The 18,055-nt window shown below is 40.6% G+C and overlaps 1 protein-coding gene across 2 annotated transcripts in view; it reads right to left on the reverse strand.

The window, feature by feature from the left end:
• Positions 1–348: 348 nt before the first annotated feature.
• The window catches only part of LOC133640524 (pleckstrin homology domain-containing family G member 1-like), a 140,026-nt gene continuing 122,319 nt past the window's right edge, over positions 349–18,055 (reverse strand). For both annotated transcript variants that reach the window (XM_062033991.1, XM_062033990.1), the window contains exons 11-17: positions 17,543–17,576; positions 14,742–14,837; positions 14,599–14,660; positions 5,856–6,038; positions 5,665–5,784; positions 3,791–5,588; positions 349–2,629 (exon numbers count right to left, since the gene is read on the reverse strand). In XM_062033991.1, coding sequence (XP_061889975.1) covers positions 1,692–2,629; positions 3,791–5,588; positions 5,665–5,784; positions 5,856–6,038; positions 14,599–14,660; positions 14,742–14,837; positions 17,543–17,576 — 3,231 coding nt within the window. In that variant the 3' untranslated portion in view covers positions 349–1,691. The remainder of the gene's footprint in view (positions 2,630–3,790; positions 5,589–5,664; positions 5,785–5,855; positions 6,039–14,598; positions 14,661–14,741; positions 14,838–17,542; positions 17,577–18,055) is intronic.

The raw sequence follows: 18,055 nt of genomic DNA on the forward strand, positions 1-18,055 counted from the left end.
TGCTCCGTTATTGATCATACTTGCCAACCTTGAGACCTCCGATACCGGGAGGTGGGGGGGGCGTGGTCGGGGTGGGGACGTGGTTAAGAGGGGAATATATTTAAGCTAGAATTCACCAACTCAAGTATTTCATATATATATATATATATATATATATATATATATATATATATATATATATATATATATATATATATATATATATATATATATATATATATATATATATATATATATGTATGTATGTATGCATGAAATACTTGACTTTCAGTGAATTCTAGCTATATGTATATATATATATATATTTATTTTTATTTTATTATACCTATAAATAAAATAAATACTTGAATTTCAGTGTTCTGGAGGCTATCCAGTAGATGGCAGTATTGTCCTGTTTAAGAGTGTCACAACATTGCTGTTTAGGGCAGACGAACAGCTTTACGGTAGACTAAACGTGACTGCTGTTGTTGTGTGTTGTTACCGTGCTGGGAGGACGTTAATGAAACTGCCTAACAATAAACCCACATAAGAAACCAAGAACTCACCCTCGATCATTCTACAGTTATGACGTCATTGGGCAGGCAAGCTGTTTATATTGTGGGAAAGCGGACGTGAGATCAGGCTTTCCCCACTCAGGTCCGCATTGAGCTGGAGGGGGCGTGGCCTCCAGCTCCGGCTGAATACCGGGAGTTTGTCGGGAGAAAATTTCTGCCGGGAGGTTATCGGGAGAGGCGCTGAATACCGGGAGTCTCCCGGTAAAAACGGGAGGGTTGGCAAGTATGTATTGATTGAAGTAAAATCTGAATGTCATTAAAACAGTTAGCTGCATCTTTGGACACTTCTTCCACTCCCGTCCTTGCACGCTACACCGCTACAACAAAGATGACGGGGAGAAGACACTGTCAAAAGTGAGCCACGTAAATTGAAGATGATCTGTAAAACATAATCTATGCAACATTTTGACCAAAGAACCACCATTACATGTTGTGTAGACCACAAGGAAGTGTTTTACATTTAGAAAAAAATCATAGTAATATGACCCCTTTAATGCGCCTTATAATCCGGTACGCCTTTTGTATGAAAAAAGACCTGACTAGACCCGCTCATCTGCAGTGCGCCTTTTAATCCGGTGCGCCCTATGGTCCGAAAAATACGGTACATTTCTTATTTAGTCAGAAATATCAGCCTACTATTTTTTATCTACTGTACCTCGGTCAAGGCGCACAATCACTAAAATGAGTATGCTGAGCCTATTAGATTTGTATTAGTTAGCATGTAGCTGTGTTACATTTATTTGCCATTTGTTTAACGTTTATTTTTACAGGTGCTTAAAATGCTACTCAAAATAAAAAAGTTCTGCGGATCTATTTAAGATGTTGGGCACTGATAGGATTTTACTTCTGATTATCAGAAACAGGTTTGTAACATTACTTAATAAGCAGACTGGAAGTGCTAAGGCGGCTTGCATGTAGGATTCAAAGCGCTATTGTTCACTGATAAGATCCTACGTCGTTTACCTTGAAGCGTAAAATAGGAGTTATTTACATAATCAGTGTACAAAATATTTGTACTCTGCAATCCAAGAACTTGGTTTACGAAGAACTTGAGCTACATTTGCGGTTATTCCCTTTTGTTTGTGGTTAAAGTAGCAGTAGCAGGGACTCTTTGTGTTGCAATGGATTTTGGTAGACTTAAGCTAAGCTACTAGAGCTCAGACAGTGAAGCTTTTCCCTTAGAGACTGGACGATTTTGGGTTGGCTCTGTTGTGGTTCACTCCATAGATACTTCTCCAAATGCTCACAATCCAGTGATCTGGCGGCATGCGCCGGCGTACACGGCAAACTCCGGGAATGGACGGGACCCCGGTTTTGATGGGAAAGCCCAGCCACAGAGCTGAGACTTTGCTGTGTCGCGCCACAATTTTCCGGGTCGATTTCTTCCTCGGAGCGGATCTCCACGTAGTCGTCGTCGTCGCCGTTGTCCTTGAAGTTGGCAAAGTAGTTCTGGGTGGCCGTGAGGATGCTTAAAGCGGACATTCGGTTTAGGACAACTACATGTTGGCCGTCATGCAAGGTGAGATCGGACTCTCCTTGGGTAGATCTCTCTGGGAGGCTGCTCTGACGACCTGAATGGCCCAAAGAGGGACCATGGAGTCTTTCGGGGGAACAATCCACAGCGGGCCCGTTACATTTTAGTCCGGGTTGGTTGTTTTTCTCCACTTGCAAGCTACTTAACGAGCTGACCGACTGACAGTGTCTTGTCGGAGAGGAAGGCTGTCTCTGGATGGTACTGTACACATGTTCGTCTTTCTCACTGGGCGCTGATATGCACGAGCTCCATCTCTGGGATGGCGGTGAGCTCGGGGTGATGAAAGAAGGGATGGAGCGGGAAGCGGTAAGTTTACGCTCAGGCGTGGAAGAGGCTCTTGCATTGCGCACATCGCCGGAAGAAAACATGAAGCTGGAAAGCTCTCCATTGCTGTAGGTGGAGTGTAGCCACTCTTCCTCCGCGGAGGTCTCAGGCAAGGATGGAGAGGACGAAAGACCGGGGTGGCTATGGTGCACTGTGGCGGAGGAGTCTTTGAACATTACCTGGTCATAGAGCTGGGAATACTCTGCTATCCTTGCACCTGAAGATGAAATACAATATATGAGATGTATGTTACCACTCGGCCAGAATACATTACAATTAAAGGTAGAAATGGAATCCCACCAAGGCCAAACCATCCTGAATAAATCGGTCCGACTTGGTTTAAAAAGGTATGACAAACTAGACAAAGACTGTTACACTGGTGCTTCCTGCCTAATTAGCCCCAATATACACAAACTAGGATTGTCTCGATACCAATATTTTGGTACCGGTACCTGAGAAGGAGCTGAGCCGGAAGGCAAAGCTCTCAATTTACCGGTCAATTTACGTTCCCATCCTCACCTATGGTCATGAGCTTTGGTTCATGTCCGAAAGGAAAAGATCACGGGTACAAGCGGCCAAAATTAGTTTCCTCTGCCAGGTGGCGGGGCTCTCCCTTAGAGATAGAGTGAGAAGCTCTGTCATCCGGGAGGAGCTCAAAGTAAAGCCGCTGCCCCTCCACATCGAGAGGACCCAGATGAGGCAGTTCGGGCATCTGGTCAGGATGCGACCCGAACGCCTCCCTAGGGAGGTGTTTAGGGCACGTCCTACAAGTAGGGGGCCACGGGGAAGACCCAGGACCCGTTGGGAAGACTATGTCTCCCGGCTCGCCTGGAAACGCCTTGGGATCCTCCGGGAGGAGCTGGACGAAGTGGCTGGGGAGAGGGAAGTCTGGGCTTCCCTGCTTCCCTGCGACCCGACCACGTATAAGCGGAAGAAGATGGATGGATGGAGGCATTTTTTATGTCGAGACTTGATAAGCAATTTAATGTATTGTTTTAGCTTTGTATATTTTTATAATGGAATTTTTTTTTCTAAACAGCGATGTGGTCCATCCTTTTGTTTTTGGTTGTAGTTTTGAATAAGATGCAGCTTTTTTTTCAGTTTTTATTTGCAGTCTGTTATGTGCTACTGAATCCACTGCATGGCTAAACCTAGTAATGTTATGAGTTTAGAAGCACAATAAGACTACCTGGATGCATTGGTTTTCCACATTGTCCCACACAAACGTCCAACATCTGGTAATTTGGATCTGGTCACCCTACCCAGGTAGGACGACCCGTCAGTATTTTTTTTTATCAGGATCAATGTGGTTCTCTTGCCTTGCACTTTTAATGGTAACAAGATATGTAATATCTGAAAAACAAATGTTTTGCATTACCTATAGCAGCTCCCCCTTGTTTCTTCTCCTCTAAGATGGCCGCCAGGTCTTTCTGCCTCCTGTCAGGTCTGTGTCGACCACAAGAGTCCCCAGGATCCATACTCCTCATACGCAACAGTTGGTTAGCTTTCTTTATCTTCTGGCTATACTGTCGTGCCATCAGAAAGACACGATTCTTGGATTTGTCCATAAGTTCCAGGGGGAAGTCTACTGACTCACCCAGCAGGAGAGAGGAGGAGGCCAGTGGCGAGTCCAGAACTGCCAGCTGCCCTGGAAACAAACTATGGAGATCCTTGATAGAATTCTCTCTCTGAGGAGGGGTTTTTGGAGGAAGTTCGACCAGGTCATCATCCTCTAATCGGAAGCTGCCGCTACTTAGGCGAGCCAGTCTGTTGCGAATGCTTTTCACTGTGCCGGGTAAGGGTTCTGGTGCGACTGGAAGAGGTTTTGGACTACAAGCAGGACTCTGAAGTTCACCTTCAGTGGTTCCCTCACCTTGAAAGTCAGAGAGGTTGATGACTGGGATGGTGAAAGATTGTGATGAGCGCACAGGGGGTGGTCTAGCCTGATGTGCTGGGGGGCTCTTAGTTGGATACATGGCTGATTGGGGATCAGCCAGAGGACTGGTTTTGACTGAGGGTGTCCTCTTTAGTGACTCACTGGCATTGACCGGGAATGCAGAAGGCAGTCGTTCGGCTTTCTTTTCGTTGTTCCTGATATAGTTTTCCAAGTCATTCCAGAGCTCATCACCGTGTTCTGACATTCGATTTCCTTTCTGTGAATGTTTAGAGGCGATGAAAGCAGAGGACGAGGAGTACTCTGGCTCTGATTGGACGGAATAGAGGGTTCCAGATCTTTCATCATTTCCAAAGCGTAGACTCTGCTCTGACACGAACGCTCGGATGCTCCCACTTAAGTCTTGTTCACAAGGCAGCAGACTGTCTCTCTGCTGATCGGCGTTGATTCCTATTGCTTCTAGTGATGGAGGATCCCGAAAGCAAATGGTGTCATAGATGTTCTCCTCAACCATGTTTAGCTCAGATCTCTGCACCGGCTTCCCTTCTTGAGTGGAGAACTGATTGGTATCTTCGTAATTATCAAATTTTATGATCGGTTCTGTGGTGTCTGGTACCTCTGGCACATTAGGTGCAATTGTTAATTGGCAATGGGAATGTTCTTTCCGTGACCCATCTGAATCTCTTCTGACAAGGCCCATTCTCTTAAGGTCTTCATAGTTGATGTTGTCATAAACATTTTCAATATCATCCATTGTTAGCTGTTCGGCTGACGAAGACCCAGATATGTCATTGCTGGAGGACTCTGTGTGAATCACTTCCAGGTTGTGACCAGGCTGGTTGTCATCTGGATTCTGTTGAACTTCTGTAGCTGTCTCCCCGACACTACTCGCCCTTCGCAGAACCCTGCTGCCATTTGAGGGAGCTTCAATTTGGACACAAGGTAGCTGCTCTACATGCCAGCTACAAGGCCGGGCCGTCCTCGGAGACAACGTCTCGTCTGATCTCCCTGAGGGTGCCTCAGGTTCTGCTCTGCCTGGTTCTGTGGGAACAAACATCTGGTAGATATCCTCGTCGTCATCATCGGGCTGCATGGTTCGCTGTCTGGTGGGGAACATGGCTCTGCGAGCGCGGTGGTCTGCCCAAATGTTCCTAACAGAGTGCTCACTATCTGTCACTACTACTGATGGGACCGAGGACTCTGGAGGTTCCTCTGTCACATTAGAGGTTCTGCGAAGTGGCGGGTGGTGACTTCCATCCCTCACAAGTGACTCTCTGGCTCTCTAAAAGGTAGGGACATGAAAATGACATTAATGAGATGAGGTGCACATTTGAGGTTTTTAATGAACAATTCCATACCTGTAGATCTGAAGGACTCATGTTAAAGGCTTTCCACTGTTCAATACTGTCTACTGATGCTTGAGGGTTCAGCCTCTTCCTACTGCTTTTACCTGGGACTCGCAACCTCTTCCCACCTCCCTGAATGAAGAATCATACCTTTAGCACCAGAAGTGGGCTAAATACTGTTATGTTCTGATCTTAAAACTGACCAGGCCACTCTCATCCTCATCATCTGCATCTTGCTGATGTGGCCCCTCCCCTTCCTCTCGATCACTGTGGTCACCTGGGTCCAAAGACTCCTGTGATTGGTTGATGAGACTGCGGCTGCGACCTATTGTACCCAGAGCCAGCTGGGACACGGGAGAGAGCAGGGTGGCGCCCAGACTTGTTCGCTGGAATGAAACAAAAATATGTTTTTTTTGTTATGTTAATGCCTGCGTGAGTGGTACTGTTACTCTAATTTAACCCTCTATGAAGGCAATACATAGGACAAGCTCTGGATTAACTTTGTTTACCTATTATTTTATTTAACTACAGTGACTCTGTCGGAAAGTGTTTCAGTTTGACCTTGTTCTGCAGAAGTTTTAATTTTTAAGGTTTCCTGTGCTCTTATTTTGCCAATGCAGTCTGTGATGTCACTTCCTTTTTAGCACGTCCTCTCCATAGTGCCTGCTTGTTAATTATGGTAATTGCAACCGTCTAACAGCTGGGTGTCAAAGACAAGGCCCGCAGGCCAGATCCGGCCCATGAATGAATTATCTATAGCCCCCGGGATGATATTTGATTAGTATTAGAACCGGCCCGCAGGCCACAGCCACCTGCTGCTGTTTTGCAGGCACCAATACTCCATTCCCCACAATGCAACGGTAGCCCGCGAATTCACTGCAAGTGGGCCTCGGCTTCATTATTCATCAGCATTCAGGGCAGATGTCAACTTTCAGCAACCCACCTCTCCAATAATGGCTAAACGGAAGGTGGATGGTGAAAACAGGGGTTTCAAGCCAGGTGGGAGGCAGAGTACATGTCCACGGAGGTAAAAGGCAAACCTGTGTGTCTTGTGTGTGGAGAAAGTGTGGCTGTAATGAAAGAATATAATCTAAGAAGGCACTATGAAACGTCTAAGAAACACAAAGACAAGAATATGGACACGAAACAAAGGCTACAGAAGGTGGAAGAATTAAAATGAGGTCTTAAGTCCTGGCAGGCTCTGTTCACTAAAGCCATATCACAAAGCTTCGGTGTCGTTTTGATAACTGACACCATGTTTAATTATAATTATAACATATATTTAGCTTGCCACCCACTCCATAAGAAGAAAGATAATTCGGCACCAGTAATAATAATGAGATTTTTCAATAGGAAACATAAAACCGCATTACTAAAACAAGGGAGGAAGCTGAAAGGAACAGACGTGTACATAAATGAACATTTAACAAAGAAAAACGCAGACATAGCCAGAAAAGCTCGTAGCTTAAGAAAACAAGGAAAAATACAACAAATATGGACAGCAAACTGTAAAATATTTATTAAACTAAATGGAACACCAGAGGAAGCAAGAGTAATAGTCATAAGGAAAATAGCAGAGCTGGATAAATATCAATAACGATAAAAAAAATTAAACACAACCATAACACAAACAAACAATAATCAATCAAACAGAGAATTTATAACCTTTTCCAGCACAGACTATAACAGGACGGAATTGGACAGTGCTATAGATCCAGACATACATTTTTTTTCTCACATGGACAATAATTGTTTATATTATACAGAAGTACAGTACAACACCAACATTAATTCCAATAACAAACTGTCAATTATTCATATTAACTGCAGAAGCTTGTATGCCAATTTTAACAATATGAAATTATTTTTGGAACAATTTAAAGAACCTTTCAAAATTATCGCTGTATCAGAGACATGGATGGATCCAAAAAAAGGAATGGACTTTGGACTAGAAGGATATGAACTCAATTATATTAATAGAGTAAATAAGAATGGAGGCAGAGTTGCTGTATATGTGATGAAGGACTTCCATTACAAGGTGGTAAAAGACATGTCACTGGCTATTGACAATGTTTTAGAGTGTATAACCATTGAGATATGTCATGAAAGAAATAGAAATGTATTGATCAGTTGTATATATAGGGCACCCAACTCAAGTATTGAAGGATTTGAAGACTGGATTAAGGGAACTTTCAATGGAATCAGTCAAAAAGTACTCTTTTTATGTGGAGACTTCAACATTGATCTCTTGAACCCCAACAAGCAAAAGTCCATTAATGATTTCACAGATACAATGTATAGTATGAGTTTGTATCCTCAAATCACAAGGCCAACCAGAATTTCAAGTCACAGTGCTACACTTATTGACAATATATTCACTAATGTCTTTGATAATAATATAACAAGTGGACTGTTAACAACCGACATCAGCGACCATCTGCCAGTCTTTACTATTTATGATGGGAACTACAGGAAGAAGAACATTGACAATAAGACATTTCAAAGACTATGTACAGAGGAAGGAATGATTTTCTTCAAGAAGGATCTGAGGAAACAAATTTGGGACAATGTATATAATGAAGATGATATAGATGATGCATATGGGAATTTTGTCAACACCTTTCTAACACTCTATGATAAACATTGCCCATGGAAAGAACGTAGTAAGAAGCAAAAGAAAAACAACCAACCGTGGATGACAAAAGGACTGAAAAATGCTTGTCACAAAAAAAACACATTGTATCGAATATTTATAACACAAAGATCTATAGAGGCAGAAAATAAGTATAAGAAATATAAAAACAAGCTAATTGGTATACTACGAACATGTAAGAAGGAATACTACAGTCAATTATTAAACAAGAACAAAAACAACATGAGAGCAACATGGGGCATCCTAAATAGCATAATTAAAAATGGTGCTAAGAAAGATTACCCCCAGTACTTTCTAGATGGACATACAAAAAATGACAATATGAACCAAATAGCTGAACGTTTCAATGATTATTTTGTTAATATCGGAACAAATCTGGATCAAAGAATTCCAAATGCAGATGATGGCTCAGTTGAGGACTTGAGTGAGCTCATAGACAGAAATCCCAATTCCATGTTTCTTAAAAGCTTAACAAAAGAAGAAATAATCAAAATTGTAAAAAATTGTAAATCCAATACTTCAACTGACTGTCATGGAATAGATATGGTAACGATAAAAAAGGTTATAGAAGACATTTCAGAACCTCTGACATATATCACCAATGTATCATTTTTAACCGGAAAATTCCCAGACAAAATGAAAATTGCAAAAGTCGTACCAATCTATAAGAATGGAGACGTACACCAGTTTACTAACTACAGACCAGTTTCATTACTTCCACAATTCTCCAAAATCATGGAAAAATTATTCAATAGTCGATTAGATTTATTTATTAACAAAAGTGGGACGCTCGTGGAGAACCAATATGGATTTCGAGCAAATATCTCAACATCAATAGCATTAATTAAAATAACAGAGGAAATTACCAATGCAATAGAATAAAGAATGTGCGGCAGCAGTATTCATGGACTTAACAAAAGCATTTGATACAATTAATCATGATATTTTAATACAAAAATTAGAACGATATGGCATCATAGGTTTGGTATTGAACTGGGTAAGAAGCTATTTAACCAACAGGAAGCAATATGTGAAGATGGGTGAAAATATGTCAACACGGCTAGATATATCCTGTGGTGTGCCGCAGGGATCAATACTGGGACCAAAATTGTTTAATCTTTATATAAACGACATTTGTAAAGTTACAAAGGACTTAAAGTTAGTTTTATTTGCAGATGATACAACTGCTTTCTGTTCAGGAGAGAACACACAGAAGATAATACAAATAATAACAGAAGAAATGAACAAATTAAAAAGATGGTTTGACAAAAACAGACTATCTTTGAATCTCAGTAAAACTAAAATAATGCTATTTGGTAATAGTAGGAAAGAGCATCATACGCAAATACAAATAGACGGAGTAGACATCGAAAGGGTAAAAGAAACCAGATTTTTGGGAGTATTAATAGATGATAAAATGAACTGGAAATCTCATATACAAAACATACAACATAAGGTAGCAAAAAACATTTCAATAATGAATAAAACAAAACACGTCCTGGGCCAAAAATCACTTCATATTCTCTACTGCTCACTAGTGTTACCATATCTGAGTTATTGTGCAGAAATATGGGGAAATAACTACAAATGTGCGCTACATTCGTTAACCATGTTACAAAAAAGATCAGTTAGAATAATACATAATGTTGGATATAGAGAACATACAAACCCTTTATTTATTAAGTCAAAAATATTAAAGTTTGGTGATTTGGTAAAATTGCAAACAGCTAAAATTATGTACAAAGCAATCTATAACCTGCTACCAAAGAATGTACAACATTTCTTCTCAACTAAGGAGGAGAAATATAACCTTAGAGGAAAAAATAATTTAAAACATTTATATGCACGTACAACACTTAAAACTTTTAGCATAACAGTATGTGGAATTAAATTATGGAATGGATTAAGTAAAGAAGTTAAAAATTGTACTGACATGATCCAGTTTAAGAGGTTGTTTAAATTAATAGTGCTTACAAAGTACAAAGAAGAAGAATTATGAGAAAAACTTCCAACCTTATTGAAAATATTCTTCATCTCAGTATGTTAATAATGACTGAATTAATTAATTACATATTACAAACTGTTGTATATACTAATTCATAGATGTTATTTTATTATATAAAAAGGTCAGTAAATGATTTTATATAATTGTAAACGCTTTGAAGTGGGAAAGGGGTAGGATTAAATAAGCTTTGCTTCTTCCTACTCCTTTTCGGGCATGATGTAAATGAAATGATATGAAATTGTGTGATGTATTATGATGTAAATGTTTTCATGTTCGAAATAAACTAAAAGAAAGAAAGAAAGAAATATTTGAATGATGATAAATGAATGTGTTGTGGCAGTAGGCGGATTTCACCAATGCGGTGGTTTGTGGAAACAATCGGTTGCTTTTCCAAATTTTTTTTAAAAACTCCCAATGTTAGAATGCTAAACAGGAAGTGCTTGAAGTTTAATGGCTTCGTAAAAACACTGAGACAAAGTCTAAATTCATTGTGTTCTTCATGGTGTTTTTGAAACTGCACCAATTTTTTCCTCAGAGTTTTCAACTTACGTCATGTGTCAAACTCTGGCCCGCGGGCCAAATTTGGCCCGACGTGTAATTTCACTTGGCCCTTGAGGCGATATCAAATTAACACTAAAGCTGGCCCGCCGATCCTCCCGGGAGTCTTCCAAACGCCAGCCAGCCAGCCGAACGAGTGCTGGCCCAGTCACATAACATGTGCGGCTTCTGCACGCACACACATTAGAATGAAACGCATACTTCATCAACAGCGATACAGGTTACACTGAGGGTAGCCGAATAAAAAACTTTAACACTGTTAGAAATATAATCCACACTGTAAATCCACACCAAACCAGAACCCTTTGCAGCACTAACTCTTCCGGGACGCTGCAAGGTGTGTGTGTGTGGGGGGGAGGTTTGGTGGTAGCGGGCGTGTATTTTGTAGCGTCCCGGAAGAGTTAGTGCAAAGGATTCTGAGTATTTGTTCTGTTGTGTTTATGTTGTGTTACGGTGCGGATGTTCTCCCGAAATGTGTTTGTCATTCTTGTGTGGTGTGGATTCACAGTGTGGCGTATATTTCTAACAGTGTTAAAGTTTTTTATACTGGCACCCTCAGTGTAACCTGTATCGCTGTTGATGAAGTATGCGTTGCATTCGCTCGTGTGTGCATACAGAAGCCGCACATATCTTGTGACTGGGTCTGAACGATGTTAGAATGGATGAGAAGCGGACGTTGACGATAGCTTGTAGAGTACGTTAAAGGTTAATTTGTTCAACCTTGGCCCGCGGCTTTGTTCAGTTTTACATTTTTGGCCCACTCTGTATTTGAGTTTGACACCCCTGACTTACGTCAAGTGTTTTGCCAAGAGGATTATTTGTAGTATTTACATTTTCAGAATGTACTTGTTCTATTTTTGGCCCAAGTAAAACTAAGAAAATAATCTGAAGTTGTCTTTTTTTTAAAAGTTATTATGCCATGATTTTACCAGTCCGGACCACGTGGGAATAGATTTTCTTTCATGCGGCCCTTGAGCTAAAATTATGAAAATATAGGTTTATTTTCAATTTATGCTAAAATGCTCACACCGTGTTTCAGAATCAGAATCAGAAATACTTTATCAGTCCCTGAGGGGAAAACGAGATTTTCAGCACAATCCCATTCATAACCCTGGTTTATATTTATTTATTTACCTCTAAAGGCCTTAGTGGCCATATGCGTGGACAGTACCTTTTAGCTCTTATTTCCAAAATTGTGTACACTACTGAATTGGGGTCTTATACCGACATATGGACACGTATACTGCTGTCTGGTGGTGTCAGAAGAGTATAACATACAATGGAATTTGGGAAAAAATAAAAATTAGCATGTCACTACACATGAAGTACACGTTTGTGTACTTATGGACTAAGTACATCATATCAAAAGATGATTTTTAGTTTTTATTCTAATTAGGGTCCAATAAGGCCAAATAGCAAAGAGAAATAAAAAAAAACATGTAAACAAACAGCTTGGGCCTTAAGAGGTTAATTTCATCCATCCATCCATTTTCTACTGCTTGTCCCTTTCGGGGTCGCGGGGGTGCTAGAGCCTATCCCAGCTGAATTCAGGCGGAAGGCGGGGTACACCCTGGACAAGTCACCAACTCATCACAGGGCCAATTTAGTGTTGCCAATCAACCTATCCCCAGGTGCATGTCTTTGGAGGTGGGAGGAAGCCGTAGTACCTGGAGGGAACCCACGCAGTCACAGGGAGAACATGTAAACTCCACACAGAAATACCCCGAACCCAGGACCTTCGTATTGTGAGGCACACGCATGCACCCACCAATAATGTCGAGGACGAATCAAAGGACAACTTCTACAACCAACTGCAACAGATACTACAGAATAGACCAGCAAGAGACATCATTGTGCTCATGGGCGTCATGAATTCAAAGGTAGAAATGGACAACAACGGATACCATTTTGTAATGGGAAAGCAAGATATTTGCACCATGAACGAAAATGAAGAGATCTTTGCGGACGCCTGTGCAGACAACAACCTGGTCATAGGAGGCACTCTCTTTCCCATTGAACCCATCCATAAAGTCACGTGGGTATCACAATCAATACTAAAAATAAGATCAACTACAAGTGCATAAACAGGAAGTTCAGAAAACAGGAAGTTCAGACAGTCTCTTCTACATTATCGAGTGAAGAGGAATGTCAGATGTCACCTAAACTCCAACTGAAGCTGAAGTGTTGCAAACCCCTGTGACAACAGAGTTAAATTCAACATCCAGCTGTTCCAGGACATAGGAACAACTGAACTGTAACAAATCATCATAACTGTTCCAAAGTGCTGCCCGTTTAATTTCATGTTTATGCTTATTTATTTTATTTATTTGAATTAGGACAGTGTCTACTAATTAATGTGTCAGTAAGAAAACAGCTTCAACATAAATACGCTGGAGTTAGCCCAAAAGCTAAATTGCATCTATTCTCCTAAGGCAGGTAGAAAAACACAAACACATAGACACAGTAAACACACAATAACACCATATACAATCTGTTTTAATGATCTTCCTGATTTTTTAGGCTCTAAAATGTGATACTGGGACCTCGTTGCTCAAGCATTGGTCACGTCCTTGTAATTACCCAGTTTGACCGCCAGAGGACTCCCGAGACAAATTAATGCTTTTTAAAGCTCTGCGTCTTAGAAACAGTGTTAGTTCTTAAGTGAAGTCGTAACTGATGTATTTTATTGTATATACTAAATTGAGTTGTTAAATACCATTTTTAAAATGTTTTTATATTACGGTGCACAGTTTTTATTGATATTATCTTTGTATCCGTTTCTTTTAGGCCACAAATCTGTCATTAAAATTTGCCCAAAAAATGTCACATGGCAAATTAAGGCCCGGCGGCCAAATGCGGCCCGTTAAGCTCTTCTATCTGGCCCGCCGGACATTCCCAAATCACTTTTTTAGATCTTTAATATGGAAACTGTAGCTGCCATTATTGATGTGCAGTGATGTTTTCTAATGACCGTAAGTCTTGAACTATACAAAGTATTTCAATGGTTGGAATCTGTGCTTTTGCATGATATACTAGTTACTATGGTAATCTAATTAGTTACTATGGTAATCTGATTAGTTACTACGGTAATCTAATTAGTTACTATGGTAATCTAAGTCACAGCAGCTCAGACGAGGCACCAAGCGGTGTGGGTGGGGAGCGTTTCCACAGAGGCCAGCCTGAAATGCGGGTGTCAGGGACAGACGCAGAAGGAGATTTTTACAACAAAGTTCTAAAGCTTAGTGATGTCTCAGATATATCAGATTGTAGGTGAGTTTTTTTGTACCCTTCGCGTTCATATTTTGCTGTGTTTGTTGCATTTTTGTTGCGTTTTGCTAATATGTCGATGGAGAGGGGGTGTGATGTTCATATGTTGTCGATCATAGTTAATATTGTAAATCCCACATTCTTTATTCTCATGTACATTCTTGGTGTCTCATTCAGTAAAAAAAATTTAAAATTCCTTTGTGTTTTTTTTAAGGCGGTCTGTCACAACGTTTTTAGCATTCAATCAGACATTATTGTGAGGTTTTGTATTAGTGTTCCTAAAAATAGATATACCGGCCCCCGGACACATTTTTTTCTCTAAATTTGGCCCCCAAGGCAAAATAATTGCCCAGGCCTGCTGTAGTAGACCACATACTCAGCAACTACAGGATGGTAAATTGAATAGGTGCATTATTTTGGAGCATACTTCATTCAGGATCAATTACACTTTTTTATGACTAACCTTTTCTCCATCAGTGTTGGCAGCATTCTGCCTGGCATTCTTCAGTAATTTTGAAAGAGGTTCTGAGGGCACAAATGAATAATTTTGTGTTTTTGTTCATCAGGTTTGATGTAAAAAAAGAATGATTAAAAGACAATTCTTACCTTTCCTGCGTCCTCTGCGAGGGGATGGCCCCTCCTTTGTCTGTGGGGAATCCTTCTTGTCACCGTCGGGGATGCTGAAATGAAATCCAGGATGGTCTGGAGGAAGACGGAGGGGATTTATTACAACATACTGTATAATATTGTCATGGTTCCCGCATGGTTGAGATTGTTGTAACCCTAGGATGCAGAGATAGATGGCGACGTGCTGGTAAAAGAGTTTAATTAAATTCGAAAAAATAACAAAAGGCAGCAGGCCAGTGAAAAGTATGCATTGGCAGCAAGGCATCCAGCACTCTACAAGTGAACCACAAAGAACCTAACTGCCAATTGAAAACAGGTGTGCTGGAGGGAAACAGAACAGAAAATGGGACGTGCAGCAAAGCCTATAAGGCAGGGCTATTTAACTGGCGGCCCGGAGGGCAAAATCAGGCCCCAGAATGACACTATATTATATATATTATATACGATTCAGTTCAAAACTTGGAAAACAAACATTTTTGCAGCAAATTTCCTAGAAACACTAAAACTTGTACCTGCAAACACATTGACCTTGCACTGACATTTTAACCTTGCTAGCAGACATATAACACTAGGGTGCAAACTTGTGATTTACATAACTCAGGCATTCCCCAGGGCACACTTTAAGTCCTCTCCTTTATTAGCAGTTACATACATCTTTCATAATGTGTTTTATGCAACTATGGTGTTGCTGTAACTTGTTTACTTCAGATGCAGTCAGTTCACATTTGTTCAAATTCTTAAGTGGTGTTCCTCAAGGCTCCGTTTTAGGTCCTCTCTTAGTCATCGTTCGGGCTACTCAACTGGTGGCTTGCTAGTTCTGTTTAAAAAACTTTTTTTGCAGTAGATTCTTAAAAACACTAGAGTGCTGTCATTTTGATCTTTGACTAGCTTTTTTGCAGAAGGTCCTTAAAAACAGTGAGTGCAAAAAAAGTAGATCAAAAATCAAATGTTACTGTAGATGACGCTGGTTCTTCGAAATATACAAAATATGACTAGTAAATATATAAATAAATAGTAAAGGGAGAAGTCCGACACCCCAGTCTTTAGCTTTCCGGAAACGTGGCCCCCAAAACGATTTATAAAACCCAAAACCAGTGAAGATGGCACATTGTGTAAATGGTAAATAAAAAGAGAATATAATGATTTGCAAATACTTTTAAACTCATATTCAATTGAATAGACTGCAAAAACAAGATATGTAATGTTCAAACTGAGAAACTTTATTAATTTTTGCAAATAATCATTAACTTAGAATTTAATGGCAGCAACACATTGCAAAAAAGTTGGCACAGGGGCATTTTTACCACTGTGTTACATGGCCTTTCCTTTTAACAACACTCAGTAAATGTTTGGGAACTGAGGAGACCAATTTTTGAAGCTTTTCAGGTGGAATTCTTTCCCATTCTTGCTTGATGTACAGCTTAAGTTGTTCAACAGTCCGGGGTCTCCATTGTGGCATTTTAGGCTTCATAATGCACCACACATTTTCAATGGGAGACAGGTCTGGACTACAGGCAGGCCAGTCTAGTACCCGCACTCTTTTACTATGAAGCCACACTGTTGTAACATGTGGCTTGGCATTGTCTTGCTAAAATAAGCAGGGGCGTCCATGATAACGTTTCTTGGATGGCAACATATGTTGCTCCAAAACCTGTATGTACCTTTCAGCCTTAATGGTGCCTTCACAGATGTGTAAGTTACCCATGCCTTGGGCACTAATACACCCCCATACTATCACAGATGCTGGCTTTTGAACTTTGTGCCTATAACAGTACGGATGGTTCTTTTCCTCTTTGGTCCGTAAGACACAAGGTCCACAATTTCCAAAAACAATTTGAAATGTGGACTTGTCAGATCACAGAATACTTTTCCACTTTGCATCAGTCCATCTTAGATGAGCTCGGGCCCAGCAAAGCCGGCGGCGTTTATGGGTGTTGTTGATAAATGGCTTTCGCTTTGCATAGTAGAGTTTTAACTTGCACTTACAGATGTAGCGACCAACTGTAGTTACTGACAGTGGTTTTCTGAAGTGTTCCTGAGCCCATGTGGTGATATCCTTTACACACTGATGTCGCTTTTTGATGCAGTATCGCCTGAGAGATGAAGGTCCGTAATATCATCGCTTATGTGCAGTGATTTCTCCAGATTCTCTGAACCTTTTGATGATATAACAGACCGTAGATGGTGAAATCCCTAAATTCCTTGCAATAGCTTGTTGAGAAATGTTGTCTTAAACTGTTGTACAATTTGCTCACACACTTGTTCACAAACTGGTGACCCTCGCCCCATCCTTGTTTGTGATTGACTGAGCATGGAAGCTGCTTTTATACCCAATCATGGCACCCACCTGTTCCTAATTAGCCTGTTCACCTGTGGGATGAGCATTCCTAAACTTTCTCAGTCTTTTTTGCCACTTGCGCCAGCTTTTTTGAAACATGTTGCAGGCATCAAATTCCAAATGAGCTAATATTTGCAAAAAATAACAACGTCTTCCAGTTCGAACATTAAGTATCTTGTCTTTGCAGTCTATTCAATTGAATATAGGTTGAAAATGATTTGCAAATCATTGTATTCTGTTTTTATTTACCATTTACACAACGTGCCAACTTCACTGGTGTTGGGTGTTTTAGTTGGATATCCCTGCTTTAGGAACTAAGAAGGAACTCCAACACTAAAAACGAGAAAGTTGAAGCATGAGAACAGGAAATGATACAAAACACAGGAAAATAACTAATTATGTCCCAAACTGTCATGTCACTTATTTATTTAATTCTACTTACGCATTGCATCCATCTCCAGAATGGCTTGTTTGGCCTAGAAAAAGTGGCAGAGGGTAAGATTAATGGGGTATGTAGCATATTTGGACAGCTAGGTGGCACTACAATCCCAGCCTTAACTCTCCATATTATAGTTGCATGTACAATTGAGGAAAAACTCCCAAAAATAATTGAACAGAAAATGTATTAAAGTACCGTATTTTTCGGCCCATAGGGCGCACCGGATTATAAGGCGCATTAAAGGGATTATATTATGATTTTTTTCTGAATGGAAAACACTTCCTTGTGGTCTACATAACATGCAATGGTGGTTCTTTAGTCAACATTTTGCAAAGATGATGTTTTACAGATCATCTTCAAGTCGCTTTCTGACAGTCGCTTCAGGATGCGCCGTTTTGTGGGTGGTCTTATTTACGTGGCTCACCTTCGACAGCGTCTTTTCTCCGTCATCTTTGTTGTAGCGGTGTAGCGTGCAAGGACGGGAGTGGAAGAAGTGTCAAAAGATGGAGCTAACTG

This window comes from Entelurus aequoreus, linkage group LG23 (assembly GCF_033978785.1).
Source record: "Entelurus aequoreus isolate RoL-2023_Sb linkage group LG23, RoL_Eaeq_v1.1, whole genome shotgun sequence".
Taxonomy (NCBI): domain Eukaryota; kingdom Metazoa; phylum Chordata; class Actinopteri; order Syngnathiformes; family Syngnathidae; genus Entelurus; species Entelurus aequoreus.